This window comes from Pezoporus occidentalis, unplaced genomic scaffold (genome assembly GCF_034315485.1).
Source record: "Pezoporus occidentalis ecotype Australia unplaced genomic scaffold, CSIRO_AGI_Poc_V1 ctg19, whole genome shotgun sequence".
Classification (NCBI taxonomy): domain Eukaryota; kingdom Metazoa; phylum Chordata; class Aves; order Psittaciformes; family Psittacidae; genus Pezoporus; species Pezoporus occidentalis.
The window spans coordinates 7,318,366-7,336,820 of record NW_026913748.1 but is presented as its reverse complement, the minus strand read 5'-3'; the positions used below and the strand labels follow the sequence as shown (position 1 = coordinate 7,336,820).

Below are 18,455 nucleotides of genomic sequence, written 5' to 3'. Positions count from 1 at the left end.
CCTAAAGGATTTTGCATGAACTAGTAAAGTACTGCTGACTTCTGAAGCAAAATGAAATATGCACTTTTTGTATTAAAATAATACAATTATTGTAATGAAAATGACCCAATGAAAAATTTCAAATTTTTATTTAATTTACATGTATCTCTGTTCTGTATTCAGGGATTCAGAACTGTGGGGTATCTCCCAGTGCTGCTATTATGAAATATCTAGCAGCTAATATAAAATGAGTTTGGTAAATGTGGGGATTTTTTTTCTGTTGGATTACAGGTTTAAAACAAGGAAATGCTTGCCGCTTAAATTGCATTTTCTTGGTGACAGACTTGATCTCAGGTATACATTCTTTTTTTCCCTCTATACGTATACTCTCATGGAATGTCTGGTTTACAAGAAGGCAGAAAAGTCAGTAAGCTGCTGATTTTTATAGTAATCTGAAGACTAACTCCAGTAGTTAAAATTTTAAGATATATACCAACATGTTAAAAAATAATTACAGCAATCAAAAGAAAAAAGCATTAAGGTAGCTCAAAGAGGTTGTATTTGTATCTTCATGAAAGAAATTACAAAGTTGCAACTTTGGCAAGAAAAACAAGGGTCATAAAGTATTAATAAAAATGTATAAAATATGTTGTAAGATTAAATGTAATTGCCATTCAGTTTTCAAGCATGTGAAAATGCAGTGGCCGTATGTGAATGATAAAGGGTCCGAGTGTAGCCAGCTACTGAGATTTAGCTTGTGAGTGCAGCATGAACCTACCCACAACTGGAGTAAACCTATTACTGTTTGCCTGTCATTATGCGGGAACAGTGGAAGTCACCTCTGTAAATGTGAATTTGTATTGTATCATTAAAAATTGTACATCAGAATTTCAAAAGGCAGCTCTACAGATAAGCAGGTGGTGTTGAAGGCAATGTAACAGCTGACTATAAGAGAAGGAAAAGCTACATAGTAGAGAAGAACTTTTTAATGTGTTGTCTTTGACATGTTGACAGGCTGTGGCAAATCAGTAAAAGCAAAACATAAGATATGCTGTAAATATGAAATTAAACATTTGAAATTTCAGGAGGAGTAGTTGACTTTGCCTATTTCTATGTGGATATTTTTATTCTTTTTCTGGCAATTTCAGACATAGAGATGTTTTAGGGAAAATTAAGAAATTGCCTGCCTCTCAAATGATGGTGTGTACAGAGCTTACAAATGGAAAAATACAAAGTTGATTTTTTAAAATATTGTTAATCTTACGGAATTACTTAGCTATTACTTGTTACAAGAACAAGTATATATATACAAACGGCTTAGACTTTCAAGAACTCAGTCCAGATCTGCAAATATATTTCCATTACTTAGGATCTGAAGGTATGCAGTGAAGAAATAAAAGATGAGATCACAACAGTCAGAATTAGAAACATCATCTATAAAGTTGCTTATTTTCCTTTTTGAAGCCCTCTTTGAAGTCATTCATAATTTTGAGGGAATTAAACCATTTGAGATGACAGGTCTTCAGAGTGATTATAGTAAAAAAAATTGTGTTTCAGGAATAAATAAAAGATCATTCTATTAAATACCTATTTGAGGTTTAGATATTCTTCCTTCTTTTTTTCCTTCTATTCTATTGTATGGTTTAACCCCAGCTGTCAACTAAGTACCAAGCAGCCACTCATTCACTCTCCTACCTACTCCCCCGTGGAATAGGAAGGAGAATTGGGAAAATGTAGATACCTGTAGATACCTTGAGACAAGAACAGTTTAATTATTAAAGTACAATGTAATACTAATACTACTATAGTACAATTGCTCATGACCCATGGCCCAGGCCTCCCCAGGCAGTGATCAGTCCCTCCCAGCCAACTCCTTGCAATTTATATACTGGGCATGATGACGTGATGTGGTATGGAATATCCCTTTGGCTAGTTCAGGTCAGCTGCTCTGGCTATGCTGTCCCACCCCAGGTTCTTGTGCCCCTCCTCACTGGCAGAACATGGGAAGTCTGGAAGTCCTTGACTTAGGGCAAGCACTACTTAGCAACAACTAAAACATTGGTGTCTTATCAGTATTATTCTCAGACTAAAGCCAAAACACAGTGCTGTACCAGCTACTAGGAAGAAAATTAAATATCCCAGCTGAAGTCAGGACATCCATTTTACTGAAAAATCAGTAGAGTTTGGAAAATAATTTGAACTTGATTACAGCTCTGGAATTAGAGATGTACTTGGGCCTTTGCTGGGTATCTCAGAGATGCATTTTAAAAATCATTGGGAAGATATTCTTAGATTTGACTAAATTATAAATAAAAACCATGATGTTCAAATCTGATGAGTCCTTTACTAACCATGTATGTCACCTACAGTAGAACAGATTTTATTCTTACAGGTGTAAAAACCCAGATACTCACCAAAAACTGTAACAGAAGTCGCAAGAAACATAACAGAAGCTGCTGCTTTTCTTAACCTAGTGGAAGGCAGGATGGAAATAAAGGGGCTGGAAATTGAGAAGGTGAAGGCAGCTCTCCTTCCTATTCTTTCAAATAAAAGCAAACTTTTTTTTTGCTGCTAGGTTGGAAAGGCAGTGTTGTCCCCTTCTTGACTGAGGAGAGTTCTCATTGATTTTAGCTAGTTGGTACAATGTGATGTGCAGAATCAAGCAGAGTGTGGTTTCTGGTTTAGCCTCTTCCGCTAGTGATAGTGTTAAGCTAATGTAAGCTTTTCTGCTAACAGAAGTTACGAATATATATTGAGCCAGATTTGTGTAATGGCATTTTTGTAATATGTTTGATGATGCCTGTAAATCAGGGCCTGGCTTCATTTCAGTGCACTGAATATATGTTTTATGGGTTGCTGTAGAAAGCAAAGAATATAGAGTAAGCTAACACAGGTGATAGTTTCAGATGCTGGAGTGTTGTGTGTCTTTTCCACTGAGCTATTCTCAGATGCAATTTCTTTCATAGGAAGAGTGCTACTGTTGACTCAGGATATTTGGATTTGATTTGTAGCCTTACTGCAGACTTCCTCACTTACCTTTCTACTGTCATTGTCTATCATTTTTTAATATATTTTTCTTTCACCCAGCATTTGTTTTTTTTAATACCTCTTCTCTTGGCTTTTACGCTCCTTGAGTGAGACTGTTTAATCATTTCTGTTATAAAAGGCAGCGGAACTCCAGTCTGACGTGGACATTTCAGAAGTCTATTGTGAAATAGTGATGAGAACCACTTGTTATTTAAGAACAACTTAGAAATAATAACATTAAAGGATTTATTAAGAACAACTTGTTATTTTAGAAATCAATAGTCTAGCATCTACAGACTTCCTGCCTTAATTTCAGTGTTATGCATCATCATGGTTTAAAAATTATTTGGAACTGATGATGCAACGTCAGGCGATGTGACTGGAAAACCAGTGGTGGGCGGGGGGAAAATAAATGCACTAAAAGCCAGATGGATCATAACATAGATGCTATTCCTGTGTCGTGACTAAAAATTTCTTGTAGCATCAACAGAATGTGATTTTAAAGGAAATCTGTAAAATTCAGTTTGCCTTTGGGCTCTTTTCCAAAAACTAAGGAACCTGCTGATGGACTCTTACATCTGCTGAGCTTTATGGAAATAAATGGATCAATGGGCTTTAAACTTCCCTACAGTATATGTTAGGTTTGAGGCTCTTTAAGGGGCATTCCAGTGAGGCAATCTTGTTTATGTCTGCTACAGAATTGACTTTTTTTCATAAAGAATTTCTGATAAATTTTGATTAAAAATCTGCCTGAAGTCAGGCTATCACAGTAGAGCCACAGACATGATTTAATAAACAATCCACCATCTCCGAGTTGTCCCTTTTTTGCCTCATGAAATCAAGTATTTGCTGAGTCTATCTGGAAGTCTGTAACACAATTGTCATGACTGGTAGAAGATTGCAGGGATATTTCAGGGTCCATCCTAGCAACAAAAAAAAATGTTTCTTGTGGTGATTTTTAAGGCATAGTTCCAGGCACAATTAAACAGATGATGGTGGGGAACTTTCTCTTGACTTTCGGAAGTGTTGCCAATCATTGCACACTGTCAAAACATATGCTTTTGGGGAAAAGGGTTTTGAGGGGCTTTAGCATTTTATTGGGGGTTTTGTTGTTGTACATTTTCTTGTTTGGTTGTTTTTTTTTGTTTTGTTTGTTTGTTTGTTTGTTTTTTAAGAAAGCCGCTTGGATAGTTCCCTCCTCACTTAGATTTGACTGGTCAAGCTGAAAACCAGCTTTTTTCACTCTCCATGTATGATCATCAGTTTGCATTAAGATGCAAAGGATTCTTTTCCCTTTAATATCTGGCTTTTTTTCCTGATTGATCATAGAATCATAGAATGGTTTGTCATATGTAATGTTTTAAACATTTGAAATAATGGAAATACAAAGTTATCCTTTTCCCTGTCTATATTAAAAGTTCCCTAAGTAAGTAGGTCAGGAGGCTTGTCAATTTTTAAATGAAAGAACTAAATGTTTGATTATTTAAATTGTTGGGCAGCTTTTTAGGAATTTAAGTTAAGATTATATCAAAATACAGCTTTTTGTTGCTTTAAAAACTCTTGCCTTGCTTCAGTTTCTTTACATTTTATTGTGGTGTGCCTGAGACATCATAAAAAATTGGTTCCTCTTTGAGAACTTCCAGAAATAACAAGATACATCTAAGCTGAATTTCCATTATTTAAAAACAAATGAGTTTTATATATAATTTGTATTGTACTGCTTTACACAATGTAGAGAAGCAAGAGACCTAAAAGTTCCAGTACTGTTGATGAGCCACATCACTATCAATATGGTGGTATAATAGGAAATTTAGTATTCTTCTAGTGGTTTGTTTTTAAAAATAGCTAAGCAAAATGTTGTGTTTGAAAGAAGTTTGAGGCTGTAAAGAACTAAAATAACTTTAAGACTCCTAACTAGCAAAATCCAAAATTAAGGCTGCTTGTGCAATCTCTCTTTTTTGCTTATGAAATTTTAAATTATGTTATCATTGTCTTTTGTAATAAGGGCTTTGCTTCAGTTATCAAATAGTCTGACTGGCATTCATGTAAAGAGCAGCCACTCAGCATGTCTGTTTTTTCATCACTACTGATATGTGGGACTGTTGCTTTGTTATATGCCACTGAAGTTCTGTGCTAGGGACAGAACTGTTAGTTGCTTTTTTTCTTGTTGTTTTCTGTGATACTAATAAATAATGAATAAGCTGAACTGTTGTACCTTGCTCAGTGTAGAAGTATTATTCTTCCCATTTTACAAATTGGGATTCTAGGGCAGAGTAGTTACAATCGCAGAGATCAATTAAATGTTGTATGTCTGACATTAATTACTCAGACCTAATCTTTCCAACATCATTCATATGTTCAAACCCACTTCATATGGACTTCAGTTGTGATTTTAAGTAGCTGGTGTTTTTGCAGGTTATGCATTCAAATCTTAGACTGAGGTTTAGGGCCTCAAATCTAACACTGGGAAATATAGCATATGCAGTCAGTGGCAGCCACTTAATATGACATTTCACAACTTATGTATCATTGTATAATATCTCTGAGGCAGTGTCAGAGATGTAATTCAGCTTGCCAAGATAGTGTGCAGCTGCCTTTGCTGCAGGATTTTTATATCGTCTTTCCTTTGTTGTACTCCTCTCTTGCTTTACACAGTAGAGTAGGACGTAAACCATCCACAGGCAAGTCTCCTTTACTACTGGGGCTGAGCAAAGGGGAAGGAACATCATATGCCTATATCGTAATTGTAAAGATGGTATCAGGGACAAAGGGATTGCATGTGCACTGGAGCAGAAGAGCACAGAATCAACGTGGCATGCTTGGATTCATGTTTTAAGTTAAGAACTTGTAGATGAAAAATTATCATTGTGAATATAACCTACTTGGGTTCTTTTTTCAGTAGGTCCTGCAAAATGGAAGCTGCAATATTCTAAAAGTGCTAGGAAAAGAAATGAAAGCATTGATAGTTTGCTGAATAGTCAAACATTACAGCAGAGAGAAAAGATGACCAGCGTAAAGGTTTCTGGCTACCTCGTAAGATGTGTGTAGAGAAACTGCTGTTTAATATAGCCAAGTGTGGATATACATATTCAGGAGCAGGAGTCTAGGCTTCTTAGTTCCTTAAGAAGCTTGATATCAAGAATAAAACATTAAAATTAAAGAATAATTTTATTTATTTGTTTATTTTTAGTACCAGTGAGTGTAAAAGAGTATCTAGGTACAGAGAGTCTCTCATCAGTAGTTACGATATTGTTGCATTTATTTTTACTGTGGTTAAATACTGTAGGCAGTCTGTGGAGCAATAGCTTTAAAATAATGTGCTACAGGTAATTTGATAATGGAAAGACTTTGATAATGGAAATGTCTATCCAGAAGACAAAAATCTAATAGCTGGAAGTTGAAGCTAGACAAATGAAGAGTAAAATAAATAATCCTAGAGAAAGGCCTTCCCTTTTAATAGGATACTTAATGTGAATTATGAAAGTTGATGAATTCTTCATCATCATAATAAATAAAAGTTTCAGATTTTGAGAGGTTAGAAATTGTCATAATTCTGGTAGATAGCAGCTGTCAGCTTCTGCTTATAAATAGTATCGAGTGCTCTAGCGTTTGTGAGGACAGGAGAAATCTGTAGCCAAAAAAATGAAAATTGTAAGGCAGAAGCTGTCGAATTGGCTCTGAAGTAATGATTTAAAACTTAGTGTACTTCCTTAAATTCAGTCACTGAGCTATAGTAAAAGAGCTTCACAGATTTTGTTAAATTTTCATTTTTTATTTATTAGTGACAGACCTTTTTTCAAATTCTAAACGTTCTAAAGACTGATATCCCTTAATGTTAGGTTACTTAAGTAATTTATTTAGCTTATTCCCATTCAATATTAATTGTATCATGTTGATTTGTTAGCTGCATTATATCTGTCTAGTTTTGTGTAATCTTGTTAACAACATCATAACTTTGGTGCCCCCCCTTTTTTTTTTCCTTTAATGTGATTGATTCATTACTAAATCTCATTTCATTTAGTGAATGACTTTGGAGCTATTGAAAGTGTATGAATAGCTGTGTACCATCTTCTCAGTATAAATGTAGCTTTCCTTGTTGGGCTTTTGTTAGCTGCTTTTTATGTAACTGGTTCACTTGGTTAGCAGAAGATACTTGACTTTGATTTGTTTTTCCTTCTGTTTTTTTCTTACAATAATCTCTTCTTGAATAACTGTATAGCTAAAGCTGGGCCTAAAAGTGACTTAATATTTCCTCTTTTGTGCAGCAGCAGAAGTACTTGCTTTGTGCATCTGCTGTATAGTGATTCAGTTGTGCCTCCGCTGAATCATGATTCATTTTTAACATGTGAACATTTTAGTGAAATTACCACCCTACAGATGATACTTAGATCAGGATTTCCTTTTTGTCAAACAGTCTGATAGAGATGGAAGGCTGATAAAAGTGATCTGTTTAGATTTGATTGTGATAAGACATGCAGTGTTTTCATGCTGGTGAAATCTTGTAGTGAAATCTGTACTGTATGTCTGTGTAGTTTTTATTAGTGGAGAGCATGCCAGGTTCCTAGCTTGCCAGTTACAGTTTATAGTCATCTGAAGTTCTTTTGCTGGTCCTGGGGTCTTATGTATTGTCATACACATAATTTTTTTTTTATTTGCCATTTTGTGTTCATCATTAATCAAGACTATGGCCATTAATACCCATTTTTGCTACTACTACTTTACTACCCCATTTTACTACTACTATTTACAATTTTGTTTCTTAAATGTAGATTATAGCAGAATATACTACTGCAGTGTGAATTTATGCCGTAGTTCTCGAGGTGATAAACATCCAACATGAAAACATATGCTAGTGTACTTTGGATACGTGGTTATTTCAGATTTCCATCACGTTACTGCCTTCTCACTGGTACCTTGTTCTCCAATGCATGAAGGAGCTTGGGGTACATTGTGATTATTTCTCAGTGTATTTGGAAGCATTCATCTGTTCTGGACAGATGGGAGAAGTGTGGAAGGAAGAGGGGGACTGTCCACTTCTGACAGATTTCATTACTGAATGGGTGAGCTGTAAGTGCAGAGGATATTGGGTTTTGGTCTTAGCTTGCTTTTAGCTGTGCTTCCTAGGCTGGTTGAAAGTACAATTTAACTGAGGTGAGAAAGCAAGACTGGGTAGATGGTTTGAAGCTCAGTTAACATCTAGGCTAAAGGTCTCTGGATCTGTAGTACCATAACTTAAAGCTTTAGATAAGAAGCTTTGGTGTATTGTGGTATATTGTTGAGTGATGTTCTGGTGGGACAAGCAGTAATTAGTGTCCTTGTTCCATGATCTGAAATGGGTGTGCATTTGTTTGAATTGTATTTCAGAATATTAGCTGTAGTGCTGTAAAAGCTGAAATGGTGTTTTACAATGTTAATCAGACAGTTGTGTTTGTCACTGAGTTGAGGTGAACTAGCTTGCTCCTGCTGTTGATTCGTCTTTTAGCTTCTAATAGCCAGAAGCACTGCAGTTATTTTCATAGGACTGTCAGTTTTCAAATTTATTAGGTATTCATAAATAGTCTATGACACGTTTGATCAATTGGCCAAAAGGTGAAGCTGTTCAACCCATCTTGCATATTGGTGGTGCCACCAGCTGTGGCACACATTAAAAAAAGAAAGAGAAGATGGAGCAGATGGCCAGAGTTTCATCAGTATTTTTCTGCACTGGAGATTCTTTTATAACAAAGAAGAACCTTGATTAAAACAAATTTGACTTGCCTGGGCTTTTTGGTCTGCTTGCTGTGTTGTTGCATTGAAGACTACAGAGTTACAGTTTTCAAATATGTTCCGTCACAAAGATGTGTAGTTTTGCATAATAGGTTGGTGCTTTGGAACCTTGTGAATCATTCATATGCTTCTGTGCAGGTTTGCAGTTTATTATTGGATGCTTACTGGAATGTGCTAGAATATTAATGTCTAATATAAATGCATGTTTTAATCTGTCTATGTTACAAAACTGATACTCTGCAGTTCAGATCAGCTCTTTACGTTGCGCATTTATAGACTCGCTGTTGCGTATTATGTTGCTCAACTTCTTTTAGGTCAATAATAGAAATCATCACACTTTTCAAAAGTTAATCATAAAAGGACTGTATGTATTTTAGAAGGTTTTTTTTTTATATGTCTGCAGGTTAGCCTTTGGTTTGTGGATTTTTTAGGCTTTTCACCAGTATGCTGTATTAAATAGCTGAAGCATTTTTAGCTATATAGAAGATGACAGCTGAGAACTTGAGAGGGAATGGCGATAAGTATTACATTTGTATCTTACAAACAGCTGTACATTTGTTTTCTTTCCAAACATCAACAAAGCAAACTTATACTTCATATGCCACGGTTTTGGTTCTGTGGAATTGAAGAAGCGATTGCTTTTGGATTCTGCTAATATAAGGAAATACTACATGATCAGGATCAGTGCTGCAGTTGTTTTTAAGCAGGTGCTTATGGCCCTTTAACATCAAACATGCTGGATTTTAAGACATACTAGCAATTGACGTTTCTGAGTCAGGTGAAGGTAAAACTGTTGCCTGCAGTGTGGTAGGAAGGGAAAGGGGAAAGAAATGTGGCAGCTCTGTGTTAGCTACCATGTAATGTAAAGGGAACATGAATGTTACACAAGGTGATAAAGAGGGGAAAATCCATGTTAACCTTTTAAGTGCTTCTCCCTTCCTCTTCACAAAGCAGATTTGTGCCTGAGGTTAAAACTAGGACTGTTACCCTGATAAATGTGGATGAGTTGTTTTCAGATTGTGTTGTAGATTTATTCCCAGGCTATCTTACCAGAGCTATGTAACGTGGTTGAGAGTGGAAAAAAGCTCCCTCTTTATGATGATTGTGGAACCTGCACTAACTGCAGTTCCATCATGGCTGTTACCATAATGATGGTTTCGTTAGCAGTGTGTACGTCTGAGAATCTTGAACTACTAGTAAATTTAAATCTGTCATGGCTGGGCAAAGCTGCAAGGCCTTACTTTAGTGGAGGTCTGAACTTAAGATACAGAATTTCTATACTGGGCTTGGCTACAGATAATTACTTCTTTGGTGGTGAAAATAATGAGCAACATTACAGGAAATTTACAGGGAGTTCATACTATAACAACTTGGATGGTATATAAGATAGATCTGAACATTGTTGAAAACTAAATCAGATCTTGCTTGCTTACGTGTGGTGCAACACTACCTGCGCTATACTAGCCACTGAAATCTAAAAGATATGACAACTGAAAAAAAAAAGAGAGAACAAAAGGATTCAAAGGAAAAAAACCTCAAGTTTAGTGTTCTAAAGAAATACCTCTGCCTTAACTGAAGGTTCAACAGCCTGTAATTTGCATTCTTAGAGATACGCCCTTGATCTGTTTTTGAATTTGGAGGATCTGAGGTGTCATGTTTATAGATGGGGAAAGCATAAATAAATTTAAAAATTCCTTTACAGGTCACTTTTAAATGTCTACCAGGTAGAATTGCTGTTTGAGAAGATGCTCATAGTTTGTGTTTGATGTGCATTTACAGTGTCCATATATGGGATTTGGTTTTATGATAAGGAAGAATGCCAAAGAATCGCAGAGCTCATGAAAAAGTAAGTGATGGGTAAACAAGACTTCTTGTGCTTTTTTTATGTATGTATTTCTGTACATACATGCACATTATATTGCTAGGATGGTCAGACTTTTCTATTTTAAAGCTGTATGTATAGAATTTGTTGCAAATAATGTTGTCACACCTGCATTTTGTATAAACAGAAATAAGTTGGTATATTACAATACTATTTCATCATTTGCTGTGCTGCTTTCCAGCTACATCAGAGTGTAACAGTTCATCTGATTTATTTCCTGATGACTCAGAGATATGTTTTGAAGAACTGTATTCTTTGGGGGTTTAATGTATTTTTTGTGTTTGGGGAGGTTTTCTTTTTAATGTTGCTGTTATCTTTTTTTTTTTTTTTGGTATATCAGTGTAAATGTGGGCTACCATGAAGGCGTGCAGTAATAATACAGTTCTGTGGGGTTTATTGTGTTTACACATCATGATTGGATTCATTATTTTGTAGGAATATGTACAAAATTCACTTTTTTTTTTAATATAAAGCAAGACTTTAATTAGCTTTGAATTCATTACTTTTATGTACCTAACATTATTTTCTACATGTTATATAATCTTTAATTTTGCAGTCAAGTCAGAGATTAAAATTTCAAACAGAACTGTATTCTCAGCTGTATTTTAATCTAACAAGATCATGGATATTTTTTTCACTCTCACTGCTTTCTTCATGTGTCTGGGACGGAATGGGCTCATTCTTCTGCTCTGCCCTCTGGTTGGCCTAATGATGGGCTTGTTTGCAATGATCCTTTTTTTCTTATTACTATATTCTGCAGTTTCTTGTGTTTGGAGGAGGAAGGAACTGAAGTCTTCTTACAGATTTTATCCATATATGCAATCTAATTTTTTTACAGCTATAATGTAGAGGATATAGTAAAGGGGCCCAACAGGCAGAGATTGGATATACTGTTTGCCTGCATTATATAGGGTTGGACATATCATCGTCTCACAGTTCTTTTAAGTGACAGGAGGAGGGATGACGTAAAGTCAGGTTTTTGTCATCCCAAGAAAAGCCATAGGAGGTAGATGCAGTCAAACTGACAGCATTGGGTACTAACAAGAGTGCAGTGTAAAGTCACTGTCAGACCTGTGAATCTGTCCTTTTCAAGTTATCTATCTGTCCCAGTCTAACAGCTTCTCTAGACAAAAGCATGCTGAGGAAGTGACATCAACTTTGATTGCTAAAGTTACCAAGTGCCCAAAAGCCCATTTACGTACCCTGCAATACAAGTCCAAACAAGGTTCATCCTCACACATCTCAATCCATAGCAAAGTGCTTTAACTCTTCTACCACTATGTTCCCAAGAGGATTTGTTATAAAATACTGTATGGGAAGATAGTCATGTTTCCTCCATATCTCTTTTTAAAATAATACCTGCTGCTTTTAATTTTGCAGTGACAAAACTTTGTGAAACACAGACTGTGACAATGACGGAGGTTGTTTAGGGTGTTTTGTTGCTTTTGCTGAATATCCTACAGCAATAAAATGTGTCAGTTTTGACCCAGGAAATAATTGATGGGGATGAATTCATGAAAATAAGCAATGAACCTTAAGAAACCCGGTTTTTGACAGCTCATTTTAGTTAACTAGCTCAAGTTTCAGTTGGTGGTGATTAGGTACTCTCAAACTGGTAATTTACTACAATAAAAACTAGTTTTCTGAGGATTCCTGCAATTGTAAACCATGTGTAGTCGTTTATAATAGCAGTGTTTCATATAGATAAAAAATACCCTGTCGCTCAGCCAATTGGCTGTGTGTTTTAATTCTCAGCATTCTACAATAATAATAAAACAGCTGGGGCAGGAAATTGGTTATTTGCTAGTACTTAATGACTGATTTGTGTGTTTGCAATCCTCCACCACCAGCAGAACTGAATAACACTCTAAATTCCCCGCTCTTTCTGGGTATAGAAATTAAGACTGAGTTATGGAAATTTTAGTCTATGGCCTACTGTATTCAAGATTGGAGAAAAAGAATCTCATGCCTGGCCAAACTGTGTTTTAATATAGATCTTTTAATAGAGATTTCTTATACATTTAAATATAGATGGGGTAAAAATAGTTTTCATCAATAAAGTAGTTGTGGTTAAACTCTTTATATTTTATCTGGTTTTTGTCTTGTATATTCTCCTCTCACCTCCAACTTTCAGCTTAACTCAACAGGAACAATTCAAAGCAAAGCAGGGCATGGGAACAGGAGCATCCCCAATGATCGTGAATTCTGCTAATAACAAAGAAGTGGATATCTTACGAATGCTTACCAAGGCCAAAGATGAGTATACGAAGGTGAGGCTTGCTGTCTACAAAAGAGGACATTTCTTTTTGGTGATACGGTGATGCCAGCTTACTCACATTACAATTTAAAACCTAAAAGGATTGGGTTTGGTTTTGTTTAAATAGTTTTACTCAATGTGAAACTGATTTCAACAGTGTACTCTCTCATTTTGTGTAAAAGTGGCTGATAGAAAAGTTTTGTCAGAATTTTCTAAAGATTCAAAAGAAAAGAATGCTGTCAATAAAATCCTCTGAAAGGCGAACACATATATGGTTGCTTATTTGTTGAATGCTGGGGGGTAATATGAAGTGTAAATCAGCTTTTATTTTCACCCTTGGAGCTCCTGTGCTTATTGCTTATTGAATAGCACCTGGAAGTTTTGTCCTTCTTGTGGGTGAAGTATTCAAACCTGCTAGTAGCTTCTGTAGTTTGTACAAATAGCTTCCTTCAGAGAAGGCCTTTTAACAGTGAAGTTACTGCTTTTAATTGTGGTTGTTAGCTACTTTCAAATACTAATAGAAGGCAGTTAAAAGGTTGAAATGTAGTGTAATTTCAGCCCATGTACTGCTTTGGTCTTCTGAGGCTTCTAAATAAAGAAGTAACTAATGGACTAATAATATTCTCTATTATTGAGCAATCAAAAACGTTTTACTTTGGGGAATAAACATTAGGAATTTTAACTATTCATATATATGCTGCAAATTGTTACAGAGCCTGCAGGTTCCTACTGCCGTTTCCTGTATTTCATGTTTTGTCATTCAATAATAAAACTCATAAGTGTTATTGAATCTAGAAGTATATCTTAAACATAGCAATTTGAAGAGAGGAAAAGTTATTTTTCTGAAATGCAGCTACTAATAAGATCCTCAGAAAGACAATAGTAAACTATTTCAGTTATGTTGAAATGTAGCCCTTTTTATTGTAGAATAGGTTCTCTTGAAGCTTAGGACCTTTGTATTTTCTGTAATAAGGATTTAATATAGTGTTGTGGATTTTTTTTAAGAGTGTAGCTAACTTTGAGGGGTATATCTTATTCCTAAATTAAGTTACACATTTAAAGCTTACATGTAAAATAAAACACATAGCCTCCCACCTCCTTTTTTATTAATGGAACTTTAAGTTCTTAAACCACTAAAATATTTAAAAAAAAATGTCTTACACTTGCCTTCTTTTGATCTCTGGTAAGAAGAAGTGGTATTAGCTGGCCTCATAATGATTGATAGCTGGGGAGATAAAGAGCTGAAGAGCTGCTAGGATACAGAATGAAGCATGACAAAATGTGTTTCTCTTTAACCATTGTGCCTTTTCTTGTCCTACAAGACAAGCTCTGGTTTTAGCTCTGTGCTATGCACTTCTTCTACAGCATCTACCTATTTACTACACCAGCTTTGATCTAAGGGTCAGATTAGGCAGGCATCCTTTGTCAGGTTGATGTGGCAAAAATAACTGAAGCGTTCTTCTTCATTACTAAGGACACACAAGGATTTGATAAGAACATCATTTCTGGTAGCGAGCAAGCACAGCCTCTGGACTTCTGTTTCTGGTTTTGACTGTTTCTTTCACTTTTTTGTCTTTTAACAAAACATTCCAGTGGTAATGCACTGCCAGAAGAGGAATATACTTTTTAAGTTTTTGGGTGCCTTAGCTTTTGATTCATTAACTGTGTGAAAGACTTGATAGTAGGATCCAGAAGGCCTAGCTTTCCTGAGGGCACTGTGCCATACTTAGCTTTGATGATGCAGAGACTGCACTGCTATTCTTAAACAGTCTGAATTGGTTCTCTCTGTCTCACTTAAGCAGGGCTCTGACTGGAAATCTTTACTACTGCTCTTTGACAGCATCTTTGTCCTCCTTAGTTCCTCTCTTCTGCTAAACACCTTGTACACCTTCATATCATGTTCATTAATGTCATCTTGTGGCTGCTTTAGGAAATCTGCAGTTTCCAGGGCTTTATAGCTTTGCACTCAAGCTCTGACAACTTCAAAGTCCTCTTCATCCCTTTCAGCATAGACATCTAAGTACAGAAACTCTTCTAAGTTCCATCAGGTCTTGGCTGACCTTCTTTCCTTGTATCAGACCTTCTAGAACCTCCTCCTTGTACTTGACAGGTGTTTGCAGTTACATGTCTCAAAGTCAGGTTTTTGCTACAGACCATGAGATTGGGATGTGACATGGTATTTGCTTCAGGAGAAATGCGTACTGAAGTACCACGCTTGCCCTTTGTCTGTTTACTTCGAAAATGTCCTGGTCAGCTTGAGTTTCATATTGTACATGTAGATTTTGAAATCTCACAACATAGAGCAGTTGTTTGACTCCTGTGTCTCTGACCATACCAAACTTACCTAAAATATCCTCAGTGATGGTCTTGTTCTTTTTGATTGAGATTTACCATATATTCTGCTTTTTTCCAATGTTTCTTAGCCTTTCTTTGGCTCAATCTTCGAACCTTTTGATTTCTTATGCATCTTTTGTAGGAACATAGCTTTGAACAAGACACGTGACTAAAGGACAGACCAGTGAACCAAGCTAGAGTAATTGTCAAGTGTAGTAGATGATGAGTACTCTTCTGGTTCTATCACTAAAGAGCATGGTGACATTTCTTTCATGCTGTTTTTGCTCTTGATTATGGCATATGATATCTTCTTTACCTGTCCACTTGACAGTTGCTTAAAATGTCATGTTGTTGCTCTGAACTTACTCATCAGCAAGGCCATGCTCTCTATCTGCCAAAATGACTATATTCTGAGCCTCTGAAATCATCACAGGTTGTTTTTTTTTTCCTCTTCAGCATACTTCTCTCTAGCCGTTTTATCAAATCATGGGAATGGTACCAGATGATAGTTCAGTCTCATTCTCTGTAGGCCTTTGTATATATTGCCATTCATTTTGCTGAGGAATTTGGTCTGAAAAATGCTCACATAGTGAGAAACTCCACTGTTCCTCACCTCATTTTTACATGCTTAGTCCTGTGCTCATGCAGAGTATGACAGTAGAAGCTAAGGTACTCACAGTTTCTGAAGAATTCAGCCTATTAAAATACCCTGGGGGAATAAGGGTATTATTTAAATTCTGGAGAACTCATTGTGAGATACACACGAGTATGTTATTCATCATGATAAAGTTTAAATACATGCTTCTATGATTTTAGCCCCAAACGTTATGCTGAAAAATATCAGTAAGAAGAGGGTATATTGAAGAAAAGGCAGCGTTGTTACAAAGAGAACAGTCTGGGAGAAGAAAAGCTATTTCATGTTACTGAAGTATATTTTTTTCTATGTGGGATCTGTGCAGTCTAAACCAGAAAACTACCTGAACTTGTTTTAGTATAGATCAAATAGGGCCACAGGAAGCACTTATTTGGACTATGAAGAAAACTTTCATCTGGTAATATATTAGGTAAGAGGCTTAACTGTCATTAAGTGAATGAGACACAACATATGTCACCAGTCAGAAACTGGGTGAGAAAGTGGTTTAAGAATAATTCAGTCATTTGTCCAAGTGTATTTAATTTTTAAAAAGAAATGGTGAAGTTGCAGAAGGCTCCATAGTAGGACATTGTTGAGAGTCCATATGAACTGCCTGGAAATTATGAGAAAATAAAGTTTGTAGGAAAAAACAAGAACAACAAAAAAGTTACTAAGTTCAAGGATAACAATGTGTAAGCTAAGAAGAACCTAAGAAAACAATTTGTTTGAGCAGTACATTGATAAATTTAACTCAGAGCTAATAAATGGAAAGGAAACTTTTCCTTAGTGTAAAAGCTTTAATAGTTATGTTAGTGTTGTAGGCTCGTTTTCTGCACTGTTTCTTCATAGATTCTTTCTGTTATGATTGTTTATAACAGTCCATTCATAAACATTTTAAATATTAACTGCTTAGCAAAACTGAAAAGTGTAGGTTTCTTTCGAGTGCTTCCAGTATCATAGATAGAGGAATCAGAATCATCCAGAATCATAGATAGCCAGAATCATAGATATCCAGAATCATAAATATCCAGAATCATAGATAAAGGAATTAAGCATGGACTAGCTTTAAAAGTAAACGGTTTTGCTTATCATGTATAGTCTTTGGACTTAACTCTTTGTTTAAATTTTGGGACATCTTTGGTCATCAGACTTGCTCTGCACTGTGAGATGGGTAGCAAGGCTCTGGGTGAATGAGATACCACATTCTAGTAAAATTATTTCTTTGATTTTTCCCATGGAGGACAAAAAGTGTATCTGAGTTTAAATATATTCATATGTTGAATGTGGCCTACTCAAATTAGCCATGGGGTACTTGCTACATGATTTCATATGTAACTGAAATTCAGTTTTGCTGTGAAGCTCTGCGTTACTGGCAAAGTCAGTATGTTGTTCTTCATGTTTTTTTCCAATCTAGTGCTTGAGGAAGTTTCTTGCTTTATGCAGCAGGGGTATACCAGGAAAGAAGAGACAGGTGCTTGTTCTTTCTTGAAACTGAATAGCTAACCACCCTGTGGCATGACTGTACGTGCTTTAAAGTTATTTCTAAGGGCATCATTTGAGCCAAAAATTGTCATACAATAGGAGAAAGCCAGGTACATGACAGGAACTACGTTTATACTTCACAATCAGAAATGCACTGCAGAAGCTCTTGACTGTCCCAACATCACCAGATGATTTTTCAGGAGAGACTCACAAAATCATTGACACTGGAGGGGATCTAAGGAGACAGCCAAGTCCAGCCTCCCCATTTACAGGAGTATCAGCTATAGTGGGTTGCTCAGGACTGTGTTAAGTCAGGTTTTAAATATCTCCATGGACAGAGACACCACATCCTCTCTGGGCTACATGTTCCAGTATTCAAACATCCTTAAAGTAAGCAAGTTTTTTCCTAGATTTAAACAAGACTTTGTATATTCTAATTTTTCCCTTATGACTCTTGTCTTCACTGGGCGCCACTGAAAAGAGTTTGTCTCGGTCATCTTTACTTCTTCCCATCAGGTATTTATTGACATTGATATTATATCCTGAGCCTTATCTTCTGGAGACTAAGCCTCTCCTTGCTTGACAGGTGCTTAAATCAACTTCATAGACTTTCAGTGAACACAGTCACGTGTGTGTGTGTGGGTAATCCCAGAACTAGACGTAGCACTGCACTGCTCAGTAGAAGGGTCTAGCCAGTGGTCTGTGTTGAGCAGAGTTGAAGCATCACCTCCCTCGATGGCAGTGCTCTGCTTAATGCAACCCAGGATGCTGTTGGCCTTCTTTTGCCCCAAGGGCATGTTGCCAGTTCATCTTAAATTTCTTTAACACCCAGGTCCATTTCTGCAAAGTTGCTTTTCAGTTAGTACAGCACCATGTAGTAACCTGTACTACATGGGGTTATTCTTCTTCAGTTTCCCTTTATTAAACTTCATGTTCCTGTCAGCCAATTTCTTCAGCATGTTAAGGTCCCTCTGAGTGGCAGAACAACCATCTGGTCTATTAACTACACAGCCCTATTTTATAGTCTGAAAGCTTGTTCTGCCCCATTATTCAGGTCGTTAATGAAGATGTTAAGCAGTATTGACCCCAATGTC

General features: G+C 36.2%; 1 protein-coding gene across 2 annotated transcripts in view; it reads left to right on the top strand.

Moving 5' to 3' along the window:
* The window catches only part of DCP1B (decapping mRNA 1B), a 46,565-nt gene that overhangs the window by 14,840 nt on the left and 13,270 nt on the right, over window positions 1-18,455 (top strand). For both annotated transcript variants that reach the window (XM_062616694.1, XM_062616695.1), the window contains 2 exons: window positions 10,552-10,618; window positions 12,789-12,924. In XM_062616694.1, coding sequence (XP_062472678.1) covers window positions 10,552-10,618; window positions 12,789-12,924 — 203 coding nt within the window. The remainder of the gene's footprint in view (window positions 1-10,551; window positions 10,619-12,788; window positions 12,925-18,455) is intronic.